A 15,713-nucleotide genomic window follows, 5' to 3' on the forward strand; every position below is an offset into this window, starting at 1 on the left:
TCCATAATCACACGATTCAAGATTAAATATGAAATCAAACATACCCCAACACTGGTGAGTGCCATCCGACCATCTCTGTTCTGTGTTTTGTAGAGATGTTTCTCTAGAAAATTTTTCTCTTTAGACTCACTAGCCAATCTTGAACATACTTCTTGATATTTTGACTTCAGCTTCGTATTTGTATTCTGATACCACAACATCTGTGAGAACATTACAAAAAAAATTAATGTTTTTTCTGTCTATGTGGAAAGACCTCATGAAAGCAATATAACTTATGAAATGAGACTGAATAATTTTGGCAGAAGAGCACAAGTTTGTATAGCCACATTTCTAGGAAAAATAATACAGTACTCTACTTTGACATGTACCACATTTACAACGCAATGCAAATTCCTTGTGAATTCTGGTTTTACCCTTCAATGCCTGTAACACATCATAGTAACATCTGGTCTGATGTTTTTCAAGACAACCTAAATTCATTTAACAATACACCACTTATCATAATGGAAAGCTTATTACAAACCTTTCATCTAATCAAAGGTTCAGTTTCTTTCCGACTTATGGCTCTTTTCTAAACAACAACCTGTGCAAGTTACAAAGCAGAGAAACAACTTCATATTACTTTGTTTCCATGTGGAATTTCCACAAGTTTTCATTAGACGGAAATGTTACTTTCCACAAAGATTTTGATGCAGTCCGTTATACACCGAAGAGCCAAAGAAACTAGTACACCTGCCTAATATCATTTAGGGCCCCCACAAGCAAGCAGAAGTGTCACAACACGACGTGGCATGAACTAGACTAATGTCTGAAGTAGTTCTGGAGGGAATTAACACCATGAATCCTGCAGGGCTATCCGTAAGAGTATGAGGGGGTGAAGATCTCTCTTGAACAGCACATTGCAAGGCATCCCAGATATGCTCAATAACCTTCATGTCTGGGGAGTTTGATGACTAGCGGAAGTGTTGAAACCCAGAAGTGTGTTCCTGGAGCCACTCTGTAGCAATTCTGGATGTGTGGGGTAACACATTATCCTGCTGGAATTGCCCAAAAAGTCTGTCGGAATGCACAATGGACCTGAATGGATGCAGGTGATCTGTGTCACCTGTCAGAGTCATATCTAGACGCATCAGGGGTCCCATATCACTCCAAGTGCACACGCCCTACACAATTACGGAGCCTCCACCAGCTTGAGCAGTCCTCTGCTGACATGCAGGATCCATGAACTCGTGAGGTTGTCTCCCTACCTGTACATGTCCATCCGATCAAAACAATCTGAAACAAGCTTGTCCGACCAGGCAACATGTTTCCACTCACCAACAGTCCAATGTTGGTGTTGACGGGCCCAGGCGAGGCATAAAGCTTTGTGTTGTTTAGTCATCGAGGGAACTGAGTGGGCTTTCGGTTCTGAAAGCCCATATTGATGATGTTTCGTTGAATGGTTCAGACGCTGACACTTGGCGATGGTTCAGCATTGAAATCTGCAGCTGCAGTAGGGTTCACTTCTGCCACATTGAATTATTCTCTTCAGTCGTCATGGTCCCATTCTTGCAGGATCTTTCTTCAGCCTCAGTGATGTCTGAGATTTGATGTCTTACTGTGTTCCTGATATTCATGGTACACTAGAGAAAAAGTTTTACGGGAAAAGCCCCACTTCATCGCTACTGCGGAGATGCTGTGTCCCATCACTTGTACGCCGACTAAAACACCGTGTTCAAATTCACTTAAATCTTTATAACCTGCCATTGTAGCAGCAGTAACTGATCCAACAACTGTGCCACACACTTTTTGTCTTACATAGGTGTTGCTGACCGCAGGGCCATATTCTGCTGTCTACATATCTCTGTATTTGAATACACATGCCTATACCACTTTCTCTGGCACTTTAGTGTATACATCATGACAGTGTATTTTACAATTAATATGAGGTACTTTTCTATGACCATTTTCATATGCTTCATTAGCGGTTCTACAAAGTTGGCACCGCCGCTGCTGCTGCTGCTATACATCAGCCCATTCCTCCTTTCACAAAATAAGAAATAAAAATATAAGCTGCAACTTTTTCCCAAAAAGTAAAATAATTTTTGTATTTCATTATCCTCCCACAGTCACTTCTTGGCTAATCATGGTCAGTGACATTTAGGCACAACTGGACAACTGGAAGGGGTGGGGGAGGGAGGGTGGGGGGAGCACAAGTGCACACGCACACACGATAAACTTATATCTTTGTGTGTGTCTTCTCTTTATTGCTTGCTAAAGGGTGGCATACTAAGCTCAGTCACGGAGCACAAATTCGAATCTAGTAAGTAATAGGAAAGAAGTAATCCACAGCCCAGTAGGTAAAACAGACTTTCCTGGGATCACTTTTGCCCTTCTTTATTCAATGAAAATTTCTTCCTACTAAGCCATGCTTTGAGATTAGAAAATACAGAATGGACATATGAAGCTATATTACTTTTCCCTATATAAACTGGTAATTTTTATACCTTGAGCTTTCTTATCTGATGGTAATTTCGTAACCTTCCACACATATCAAACCTAAAATTTTCTATCAAAACCCAGAATGTGCCAGACCTGAATATAAACTCATTAACAGAAACACAGTGTCTTCAGTGCTGGTTCACAATGCCCGTAAAGGGTCTTCGATTCAAATGTAGCAAACTATAATTAAGAAGAAGATGACACCAGTGATTACAGAAGTTGTTGCTAACAAAAGACCAACTGTTTCTTGTGGACAGAAGTTTCAACAGCTCTCAGTACAAGAATCTTGTTCATGACACTGTAGATACTATTAGTATTTCATTAATATTTACAATACTTTTCTGCTGAATGTCTTAGTTCCACATGGTCAGAAAAGCAGATCATTCCATTTTCCTGTACACAATTTTTAATACAGTCAGTCATTTTCATAATGAACTGCAACCAATGGCCTTAAGCATGTTCACTTCCGGGACTAACTGGTTGAGATATTATTAGTAGAGCATTGCTATTTATAGTAAAACTCTAGTCACAGTACAAGCATTCCATGATACTTTCATTCTTTTACATTTTTGTCTTACAATTTAAGATTGTCATGAATCGCTTAATAAAGTAAGTGCCAAATTGGGGGGCTGGGTCCAATTGAAACATATATGTCTGTTATTAAGTTTTATGTCATTCTAATTTCTATATACTCCTTCATTACTTTTATCACAGAAACCTAATCAAATTTTTCTTGCCTTTGATCCATTCCATTTATTATAACCCAGGCAGCAAACAACAACAAGAACAACAAATTGTTTTTGTTATACAAGATTCCAAATTGCCATAGACTGCAGTATACACCCAGTTTTTGAAGGACTGCATAAATTTTTCATGTTACAAAGCAGACCCTTTAATTGTCAAACACCAAAAAGCACATCACATACTAATGCAAACCACTAGAAACAGTGCAAGACTGAGCAAGAATAGCTGAAATAAGCAAGGAGATAAATACACAAATTCAAGCAATAACATCAAAGACTCGAGAAAACCGAAAACAATAGTGAGCAAGAGCAGATATTTTAACAAATATTATGTAAAGTACAATACAGAACAAGAAATAAAATGTGTTAATGGATAAGATATGAGATTTTGTTACTGATGAAGGGTGTAGTGTGACTTATGTAAGGAAAGTTTCACTGTTTTAATTTCCACCTACAGCTACATCTACATCCATACTCCGCAAGCCACCTGACGGTGTGTGGCGGAGGGTATCTTGAGTATCTCTATCGGTTTTCCTTTCTATTCCAGTCTTGTATTGTTCGTGGAAAGAATGATTGTCGGTATGCCTCTGTGTGGGCTCTAATCTCTCTGATTTTATCCTCATGGTCTCTTCGCGAGATATATATAGGAGGGAGCAATACACTGCTTGACTCCTCGGTGAAGGTATGTTCTCGAAACTTCAAAAAAAAGCCCGTACCAAGCTACTGAGCATCTCTCCTGCAGAGGCTTCCACTGGAGTTTATCTATCATCTCTGTAATGCTTTCGCGATTACTAAATGATCCTGTAACGAAGCGCGCTGCTCTCCGTTGGATATTCTCTACTTCTATCAACTCAATCTGGTACGGATCCCACACTGGTGAGCAATATTCAAGCAGTGGGCAAACAAGTGTACTGTAACCTACTTCCTTTGTTTCCAGATTGCATTTCCTTAGGATTCTTCCAATGAATCTCAGTCTGGCATCTGCTTTACCAACGATGAACTTTATATGATCATTCCATTTTAAATCACTCCTAATGCCTACTCCCAGGTAATTTATGGAATTAACTGCTTCCGTTGCTGACCTGCTATATTGTAGCTAAACGATAAGGGATCTTTCTTTCTATGTAATCGCTGCACATTATGCTTGTCTACATTGACATTCAATTGTAATTCCTTGCACCATGCGTCAATTTGCTGAAGCTCCTCCTGCATTTCAGTACAATTTTCCATTGTTACAACTCCTCGATATACCACAGCATCATCCGCAAAAAGCCTCAGTGAACTTTCGATGTTATCCACAAGGTAATTTATGTATATTGTGAATAGCAACGGTCCTACGACAGTCCCCTGCGGCACATCTGAAATCACCCTTACTTCAGAAGAGTTCTCTCCATTGAGAATGACATGCTGCGTTCTGTTATCTAGGAACTCTTCAATCCAATCACACAATTGGTCTGATAGTCCATATGCTCTTACTTTGTTCATTAAACGACTGTGGGGAACTGTATCGAATGCGTTGCGGAAGTCAAGAAACACGGCATCTATCTGAGAACCCGTGTCTATGGCCCTCTGAGTCCCGAGCTGGGTTTCACACGATCGTCTTTTTTGAAACCCATGCTGATTCCTACAGAGTAGATTTCTAGTCTCCAGAAAAGTCATTATAATCTAACATAATACGTGTTCCAAAATTCTACAACTGATTGACGTTAGAGATATAGGTCTATAGTTCAGCACATCTGTTCGACGTCCCTTCTTGAAAACAGGGATGACCTGTGCCATTTTCCAATCCTTTGGGACGCTACGCTCTTCTAGAGACCTACAGTACACCACTGCAAGAAGGGGGGCAAGTTCCTTTGTGTACTCTCTGTAAAATTGAACTGGTATCCCATCAGGTCCAGCGGCCATTCCTCTTTTGAGCGATTTTAATTGTTTCTCTATCCCTCTGTCGACTATTTCGATATCTACCATTTTGTCATCTGTGCGACAATCTAGAGAAGGAACTACAGTGCAGTCTTCCTGTGTGAAATAGCTTTAGAAAAAAGACATTTAGTATTTCGGCCTTTAGCCTGTCATCCTCTGTTTCAGTACCATTTTGGTCACAAAGTGTCTGGACATTTTGTTTTGATCCACCTACCACTCTGACATAATACCAAAATTTCTTAGGATTTTCTGCCAAGTCAGTACATAGAACTTTACATTCAAATTCAATGAAAGTCTCTCGTATAGCCCTCCTCACACTACATTTCGCTTCGCGTAATTTTTGTTTGTCTGCAAGGCTCTGGCTGTGTTTATGTTTGCTGTGAAGCTCCCTTTGCTTCCTCAGCAGTTTTCTAACTCGGTTGTTGTACCACGGTGGCTCTTTTCCATCTCTTACGATCTTGCTTGGCACATACTCATCTAATGCATATTGTAAGATGATCTTGAACTTTTTCCACTGATCCTCAACACTATCCGTACTTGAGACAAAACTTTTGTGTTGAGCCGTCAAGTACTCTGAAAGCTGCTTTTCGTCACTTTTTCTAAACAGAAAAATCTTCCTACCTTTTTTAATATTTCTATTTACGGCTGAAATCATCGATGCAGTAACCGCTTTATGATTGCTGATTCCCTGTTCTGCATTAACTGTTTCAAACAGTTCGGGTCTGTTTGTCACCAGAAAATCTGTTATCGCCACAACTCGGTTCTCTGTTTCACCCAGTCTACATTCGGCAAATTAAAATCTCCACCCAGAACTATAGCATGGTGGGGAAATCTACTTGAAATATTTTCCAAATTTTCCTTCACGTGCTCTCCCACAACTGTTGCTGAGCCAGGGGGCCTATAGAGACATCCAATTACCTTTCTCCTCCAACCGTAACCTTCACCCACATTATTTCACATTTCGGATCTCCATCAATTTCCTTCGATATTATTGCACTTTTTATCGCTATAAACACGCCTCCCCCCCCTCACTGTCCAGCCTGTCTCTGCGGTACAGATTCCAATTTGAGTTTAGAATTTCATTACTGTTTACATCTCGTTACAGCCAACTTCCTGTCCCTAGTACTATGTGGGCATTGTGACCGTTTATTAATGAGAGCAGTTCTAGGACCTTTCTATAGACGCTCCTGCAGATTACTATTACCACATTAATATTGTTATTCCCTGTTGCGTTTTGCCTACTACTACCTTGTCGCGTCTCAGGAGGCGTCTTGTCGGGCATAGGGAGGGAATTCTCTAACCTAAAAAACCCACATGTGCACTCCACATGTACTCTGCTACCCTTGTAGCTGCTTCCTGTGTGTAGTGCACGCCTGACCATAGGGACCCTACATTTCTCCACCCAATAGCGGACCTAAGCAATTTTTGATAAAATGACTTAATAATATGCAATACGTGTAATGTGGATTAATGTACATTTAACGACTTTTATTACTTTGTAATACTGTTATATTTTGTAAGGGGTACTACTACTGATGGTGGTATGACTTTGTACATTGTACCTCTTATGCACTGCCAATTATGTAGAATTTTTGAAGCTGAGCACTTCTTTTCCAGTGGCCTTGCTCTGACATTCAACAATGCCCACACATTACTGGTCACATATCAGAATGAGAAGTGGGAGTCATTTGAGTTTTGCAAGGAATGGTTGAGTGCAATAAGCCTCACCAAAATTCTTTGAAAACTTTGCTGATGTGATGAAATATGAGTAATCATTTGGTTTATTCACAGAGGGTGTGCATAATTACACACAAAATCTGGGGATAAAACATTATCATTCTTCGTAGCATTTGCTGGCAGGATATATTTTTCCATTTTCCAATCACATTTATGAAGGATACCGTGGACTGTCAATGTGAAATATTTGTAAAAGCAATACAGCTATGGCAAACTTTAGTTTAAAGCGAAACAAATTTAGCTGTTAATATGAGCACACTTGGGTCTAGGCACTGTTAGAAAGGGTGTTACCTGCATAATTGATAAACAAAGACGGTATGTGCTATTATCCATTCAAAGCAATAATTTTCCAACTAAATGTGAGGAACTTTAATATTAGTTAAGTGCAGAGACATGCGTTTTCTCTGTTTATCCCTTACCCCTATGTGATTGCCGAAACTAAACTGTTGAAGTTGGTGGTTACAGTTGATGATCTTGACGGGACATGACCCTGCAATTTCTTGTTAACAAGTAAACTATCTGAGAGGGCCCCCATGATAAAAGTAAGTAATTGTAGGACAATGAAACTTTGTGGAAACGTTTGTAAGGAGTGCGGTTTTTTCTTTTTCTTTTTTTTTGTGTGGTTTTAGGGCGCACAACTACAGTGGTCATTCGAACCCAGACTAAATTATGAATGGACCACGAGGCACAATGTGAAAACACCAACTAAAAAACACAACACTATAAAAAGGCACATTAACAGGCAAGGGATTAAAAGGAAACAGCATAATCAAATGTCCTTAGACAGGTTTGTCAAGTGGATAAAACGAAGAACGCGAGCGCTGCTCCTGGGTCATCTGCTAAAATTTCATCCAGAGTACATGGCAGGCCAAGATCAATGCACACTGTATTAAAATTTGGACAGGATGTTAAAATGTGGTATACTGTCAGCAATTGCCCACATGGGCAGAACGGCGCCAGCCCAGCCATCAGCAGATGGCTGTGGCTGAACCGGCAGTGTCCAATCCGTAACCGGGCCAAAACGACCTCCTCCCGCTGAGAAGGGCATGAAGAGGCCGTCCAAGCCATGGGGAGAGGTTTCAAGGCCTGAACCTTGTTTTCAGTACGTGTAGACCAATCGGCATTCCACAGCGACAAAATGCGCTGACAAATGACCCTGCTAAAATCAGATGAAGGCACACAAGAAGCTGCCCGAGGCTGGAGGACCACAGCCTTGGCCGCGGCATCTGCAGCTTCGTTCCCAGGGATACAGACATGGCTAGGAACCCACATAAAGGTAAACGGAGAACCATCGTCCGCCAGCTGCTGAAGAGAGCATTGGATCTGGTGCACGAAAGGGTGAACCGGATACAGATCACTGAGGCTCTGGATGGCGCTCCGGGAATCAGAGCAGATGACATAAGCAGAATGTCGGTGGCGGCGGATGTAAAGAACAGCCTGATAGAGGGCAAATAGCTCAGCTGTAAAGACCGAACAATGGCCAGGGACCCTGTTTTTGAAACTGTGTGCCCAGACAATAAAAGAAAACCTAACACTGTCATTGGTCTTAGAGCCATCTGTATAAATGAAGATTGTATTAATGAACTTCGAACGAAGTTCGACACACTGCGAGCGGTATACCGAAGCTGGGGTAACGTCCTTTGGGAGCGAGCTGAGGTCAAGGTGAACGCGAACCTGAGCCTGGAGCCAAGCTGGCGTTTGGTTCTCGCCCGCTCTGTAGGTTGCAGGGAGTGGAAAATCAAGTTGCTGAAGGAGGCGACGAAAGCGAACTCCAGGGGTCAGTAGGGCAAATACATACAACCCGTATTGACGGTTGAGAGTGTCGTCAAAAAAGGAACGATAAGACGGGTGGTCGGGCATTGATAATAGCCGACAGGAATAACAACAAAGCAGTATATCGCGCCGGTAGGTTAGCGGCAATTCACCGGCTTCAACATGAAGACTCTCGACGGGACTAGTATAGAACGCTCCGATCGCAAGACGTAAACCCCAGATGATGTATAGAGTTGAGGCGGCATAAGATGGACGGGCTGTGCAGAGGAGTTTACAACGCTCCCATAATCCAGCTTTGAGCGGACGATCGACCGATATAGGCGAAGCAGGACATTTCAATCTGCTCTCCACGACATACCGCTGAGAACACTGAGGACATTTAGGAAACAGGTACAACGGGCAGCCAAATATGACATGTGGAGACCAGCTAAGTTTCCTGTCAAATGTAAGACCTAAAAATTTTGTCGTCTCCACGAATGGGAGAGCAACGGGACCGAGATGTAAGGACGGTGGGAGAAACTCTTTGTAGCACCAGAAGTGAATACAGACCGTCTCCTCGGCAGAAAAACTGAAGCCATTGGCGACACTCAAGGAGTAAAGACGGTCAAGACAATGCTGAAGACAGCGCTACAGGAAACATGTATGCTGCGCGCTGCAGTAGATGGTAAAATCATCCACAAAAAGGGAGCCTGATACATCAGCTGTGATTGCTATGGCGAAGAGAGCAATGCTCAAAACTGAGCCCTGTGGCACCCCATTCTCCTTGCGAAAGGCATCGGACAGGACAGAACCCACACGTATCCTGAACTTTCAATCCATTAAAATTGCATGAATAAAAAGAGGGAGGCGACCATGAAGGCCCCATGTATGCATGGTGTGGAGAATGCCTGCCCTCCAACAGGTGTCTTAAGCCTTCTCCAAATCAAAGAACACAGCCACTGTCTGGCGCTTCCGCAAGAAGTTATTCATAATGAAGCTTGACAAGGTAACCTGATGGTCAACAGCAGAGTGGCACCTACGAAATCCACATTGTACATTGGTAAGTAGGCGTCGAGATTCGAGCAGCCAAACCAAACGGGAGTTAACCATTCGTTCCATCACCTTACAGACACAGCTGGTAAGGGAAATGCGTCGATAACTGGAAGGCAAGTGCTTGTCCTTCCCCGGCTTAGGAATCGGGACGACAATAGATTTGCACCACCATCCTCTGCCTGTTTTCAGGGTAGGAAGGCAGGGTGGTAATTGGCGGAGCTCGAGAGGAAGGCAGGGTGGTAATGAGCGGAGCTCGAAACCTCTGTGAAAAATCAGCCAAAGGCATTGGAGACATCCTCAGGGGCCACAAGGATGTCATTCGTAACTGTCAAGCCAGAAACTGGTGAGTGGACCTTAGTGCCAGATAGCCAGCACAGGCTACCACAGACAACAGAAGAAGGATTAAAACTGTTGAAGGAGCTTGTGAAAGCAGCCCAGCTGGCTTTCTTTAATAACACAACAACACTGCGCACATAATCGTTTATAATTAATACAATTCGCCATCACAGGGTGGCGTTTAAAGGTGCGTAAAGCAGGAAAGTGTCTCTACATGCTGCGGTCCACCAGGGGACTGGTACACAACGTGGAGAAGTAGTAGTATGAGAGATGGAATATGCAGCAGCAGTGAGAATGAATTCCGTGAGGTGTGCAACCTGACTATCGCAGCTTGTGAAGTTTTGATCCTGAAATGTCGCCCTGGAAGAGAAGAGCGCCCAGTCTGTTTTGGAGATGTTCCATCTAATTCAGCATGGAGATGGGGTATGATGCAGGAGATGGATAACACAAGGGAAATGGTCGCTCGAATACGTATCAGAAAGAGCGTACCACTCACCGACGTGCAAGTTGGGTAGTACATATAGAGAGGTCTAAATGGGAATAGGTGTGAGTTGTGTCCAAAAGAAAAGTAGGGGTGCCAGTATTGAGGCAGACGAGACTGAGGTGGCTAAAAGGTCTGCAAACAGGGAGCCTCTCAGGCAGGATGCTGGAGAACCCCAAAGGGGATGGTGGGTATTGAAGTCTCCAGTCAACAAAAATGGTGCAGGTAGCTGAGCAATAATTTGCATCATATCTGCCCTAGTAACGGCAGACGACGATAGAGTGTAAACAGTACAAATGTAAAATGTGAAAGTAGGGAGAGTAATTCGGACATCAACTGCCTGCAGATCAGTGTGCAATGTGAAGGGATCGTAGTAGATATCACCCCGGACCAGCAACATAACCCTTCCATGAGCTGGAATACCTGCCACAGGGGGTAGGTCAAAACGCACAGAGGTATAGTGTGTCAAGTCAATACGATTGCATGGGCGTAGCTTCGTTTCCTGGAGAGCTACTACGAGTGGACAGTGCAAGCGTAGCAACAACTTTATGTCCTCTCGGTTGGAGTGAATGCCGCGAACATTCCAATGAAGAAGTGCCATCGTCAGAAGAAAAAGAAAAAGGAGAAGCAAGAAGGGGTCACCTCGAAGGCCGCTGAGGGCCTGGCATCGAGCGAGCACTGCTGTCGCTATCAATAGGTGGAGAGTCGTCGTCCATTTTTTCAATAGGTTCGTCGGCCACCATGTTAAGATGGTCGGGAGGGGGAGCTTCCTCTGCCGGCGAACGGCCAGATGTTCGGCTACCAGCGGTGCGGCCAGGCAAAACGGACGACGGCCTGGGGCGGCAACCGCTGGGTGGCACAGGAGAAGAAACGCGCCATGGCAGAGAAGGAGACCTTTTCTTCCTATGAGCCTTCTTGGAAGGTCGTTTAGTCGAAGTACTGGTTGATGGCTGGGAGTTCAGGGTACGTAAGAAGTCTTCACAGGACGGTTCCTTCTTGAAGGCCCGTGCATCTGACTTCTGGGTCAGAAGCTGATGAAGATGCTTGTGTCTTAGGGGTGACGGGAGGAAGAGGAGACGTTGACGGGGCGATCTTAGCACTGGCCGAACGGACGACCATAGTGCTAAAGGTCAGATCGCATGTCTGCGTCGCCACCTCCCTGGTAGTCCGAGGAGAGGCGAGGACAGTACTGTATTTCCACACTGGGCGCAGCGTGGGCTTCCTACTAGCAAAAAGCTTGTGAGCAGCAGAGGTGGACACTTTCTCTTCCTGTATACAGCGTTCATCCTTGTAGATGGGACAGTCGTGAGAGGATGCTGCATGGTCACCCTGACAGTTCACGCAAAGAGGAGACAGAGGTGGACAGTCACCCTCATGGGCGTCCCTGCCACAAGTGATGCATTTAGCCGCATTAGAACAAGACTGGTGGGTGTGGTTAAAATGCTGACACTGGTAGCAGCGCGTAGGTGTCGGGACATAGGGCCTGCTTTGATGCGCGACGGCAACTAAACACTATCAAGGGTAAAGAAAAGTGTCCGGGTCAGTACAAGATCATTGTTGACCTTTTTCATGACCCTATGGAAAGCCGTCACGCTCTGCTCAGCGAGGAAAAACTGAATCTCCTCGTCAGTCAATATGTCGAGTGATCTAGGAGATACCACACCACACGACGGATTCAAAGTGCGGTGAGCCTCCACCCGGACAGGGAACGTGTACAGGAGTGTGACCCGAAGGAGTTTTTGTGCCTGAAAGGCGCTCTCAGTTTTTAACAACAAGGTACCATTACACATTACGAGACTTGACAGGTCCAGCTATGGCATCTACGCTCTTCTGAATAACGAAAGGGTTGACAGAGGAAAACTCCTTTCCATCCTCAGATCTAGAAACTACGAGGAACTTTGGGGCAGGCAGTAGTACTTTTGTCACTGATGTCTGGTCAAGTTTCCGTTTTTGGGCAGAAGTCGAGAGAGAAGAAGAAAAGAAATCCATTGCAGATGAATCCCCCATGATCGCCAGCATCTCCAATGGCGCGCTCCTTTTTTGTGGGGACCCCTTTCAGAGGGCGTTCCCGCCTTAGGTGAATGTTTACACCTCAGGTCACACCTCCCGAGAAACGGATGAAGGGACCAATCGGCATGGTCGGGAGGTGTCAGCTCAGGCAATCACTCCTACCCGGGCCTGGCCTTTACCAGGGGATATACACTGGCCCTACTTGTCTACCCAGGGCCGGGAATTACGCTTTACCCTGTCACTGGCTACGCATGCGAACGCATGGGTTGGCCTTCAGGCATGCACAGGGAGGAAAGAAGAATAGGAAAAAAGAGGGAGAGAGGGAGAGAAAGGACAGACTGTCTCAAACGCCGAGGCGGAGATCGTAGCATGGACAAGAAGGCAAGGAGAAGAAGGCAAGTTAAAAAGTAAGGAAGACAGTGAGAGAGGGAGAAGTACAAAGAAAGGAAACAAAGGAAGGAAGAAACCAGAATAAGCGAAAAACCAAAATGACAACAAATGCAAGTCGTTGAACTGTCCGTCTCCAGATGCAGGTGCAAACTACCCCCTTGAGGGGGAGGGACTCTTTTTAGTCGCCTCTTATGTCAGGCAGGAATACCTCGGGCCTATTCTTACCCCGGACCCGCAGGGGGTTGTGTAAGGAGTGTGGCAGAGAAATAATGAATAAACTATTGAAAGAATCACATTTTAATTTCCATATGAGAGGGTAACATTTGTTAATAGCATATCATTTTCACTTTACAGATAAATGTTGTCCAGTGTGATGACCATCTGCATCCATGACTCTTTGGAATCACACTGGAGATACCATCTCACAACTGTTTGCAGCGCTTTTCAAACAGCAGGCCATGGGATATGGCTTATGCTCTGCTTTAAAATCACACATTGTGTCCAGCATTCTGAGCCATGGCATGGTAACTTCAACAATTGTGGGTGGTGCAACTGGCCATCAGCCTCTGAAGCAGCAATTCCTGAATCACCAGTTAATTCAGACTTCTGAATCACCATCTTCAACCTCAGTGTAAAAAGAAGACCTGACTGTATTCTTTTACTGCACTGATACCCATAAAGAGCAGCAGCACTATTGTTTTGATAAATAGCATTAGATGGAAAGCCCTGCGCACTTCTCCCGACTCATGTTGTCTGTTTATGTCTACAACAAAAGGCTGAGTGAAGAAAGTGACCCAGCCAGGATTTCGTTCCACAACCTTCTGGTTTGCTGCCACATACAACAACACTAGACCACAGCACCAGGTGTGAGTAAGATACCATTTGCTGCATTCTCAAGACACTGCTGCTCTCTCAAGTTGTGGTGACTGTTCACTACGTGCAATGGTATCATTCTCACTACTTAACTTGAATTCATCATAATTCAGACAATTTTTATGAAATATTTATAAACTATATACAAAAACATTCCTCATGAATCAATTTATCTATTAGCAAGAACTGGATCAAAAATTTTACAGCAGTTCCAGCAATTACCCTGCATATAAAGATGGACATGAGCAAGTGAATTCAATTTATACACTACTGGCCATTAAAATTGCTACACCACGAAGATGACGTGCTACAGACGCGAAATTTACCCGACAGGAAGAAGATGCTGTGATATGCAAATGATTAGCTTTTCATAGCATTCACACATGGCTGGCGCCGGTGGCGACACCTACAACATGCTGACATGAGGAAAGTTTCCAACCGATTTCTCATACACAAACAGCAGTTGACTGGCTTTGCCTGGTGAAACGTTGTTGTGATGCCTTGTGTAAGGAGGAGAAATGTGTACCATCATGTTTCCGACTTTGATAAAGGTCGGATTGTAGCCTATTGTGATTGCGGTTTATCGTATTGCGACATTGCTGCTCGCGTTTGTCGAGATCCAATGACTGTTAGCAGAATATGGAATCAGTGGGTTCAGGAGGGTAATACGGAACACCGTGCTGGATCCCAATGGCCTCGTATCACTAGCAGTCGGGATGACAGGCATCTTATCCGCATGGCTGTAACGGATCGTACAGCCACATCTCAATCCCTGAGTCAACAGATGGGGACGTATGCAAGACAGCAACCATCTGCACGAACAGTTCGACGATGTTTGCAGCAACATGGACTATCAGCTCGGAGACCGTAGCTGCAGTTACCCTTGACGCTGCATCACAGACAGGACGGCCTGCAATGGTGTACTCAACTACGAACCTGGGTGCACGAATGGCAAAACGTCATTTTTTTGGATGAATCCAGGTTCTGTTTACAGCATCATGATGGTCGCATCCGTGTTTGGCGACATCGTGGTGAACGCACATTGGAAGCGTGTATTCGTCATCGCCATACTGGCGTATCACCCGGCATGATGGTATAGGGTGCCATTGGTTACACGTCTCGGTCACCTCTTGTTCGCATTGATGGCACTTTGAACAGTGGACGTTACATTTCAGATGTGTTACGACCTGTGGCTCTACCCTTCATTCGATCCCTGCAAAACCCTACATTTCAGCAGGATAATGCACGACTGCATGTTGCAGGTCCTGTACGGGCCTTTCTGGATACAGAAAATGTTCGACTGCTTCCCTGGCCAGCACATTCTCCAGATCTCTCACCAACTGAAAACGTCTGGTCAATGGTGGTCGAGCAACTGGCTCGTCACAAGACGCCAGTCACTACTCTTGATGAACTGTGGTATCGTGTTGAAGCTGCATGGGCAGCTGTACCTGTACATGCCATCAAGCTCTGTTTGACTCAATGCCCAGGCGAATCTAGGCCGTTATTACGGCCAAAGGTGGTTGTTCTGGGTACTGATTTCTCAGGATCTATGCACCCAAATTGCGTGAAAATGTAATCACATGCCAGTTCTAGTATAATATATTTGTCCAATGAATACCCGTTTATCATCTGCATTTCTTCTTGGTGTAGCAATTTTAATGGCCAGTAGTGTATGTATGCAGATGATTGGCTTAAATGCTTCAACACATTATGTTACAGTTAAAACTACAGGAATTTCTTATATTTTGTTGTTATTTAGCTTAAAACATACCCAGATTGGTTCTCTCGTGTGTAGTATGTCTATGCACCAGCTGTTTCCATCCAAACAGAAATCTAAAGATATTGTACTTTCAGGTGTAGGGATGAATGAAACATGCGCGATATTTTTATGGTATCACTTATGACAACTTAAGATGATGATTTTTCTTTTCACGAGG

At 44.1% G+C, this 15,713-nt stretch overlaps 1 protein-coding gene across 3 annotated transcripts in view; it reads right to left on the reverse strand.

Annotated features, from left to right (window-relative positions):
- LOC126190960 (myosin-11-like) overlaps positions 1 to 15,713 on the reverse strand; it is a 216,523-nt gene that overhangs the window by 89,019 nt on the left and 111,791 nt on the right. For all 3 annotated transcript variants that reach the window (XM_049931622.1, XM_049931621.1, XM_049931623.1), the window contains exon 12: positions 45 to 200. In XM_049931622.1, coding sequence (XP_049787579.1) covers positions 45 to 200 — 156 coding nt within the window. The remainder of the gene's footprint in view (positions 1 to 44; positions 201 to 15,713) is intronic.

The sequence above is a fragment of the Schistocerca cancellata genome, chromosome 6, assembly GCF_023864275.1.
Source record: "Schistocerca cancellata isolate TAMUIC-IGC-003103 chromosome 6, iqSchCanc2.1, whole genome shotgun sequence".
NCBI lineage: Eukaryota > Metazoa > Arthropoda > Insecta > Orthoptera > Acrididae > Schistocerca > Schistocerca cancellata.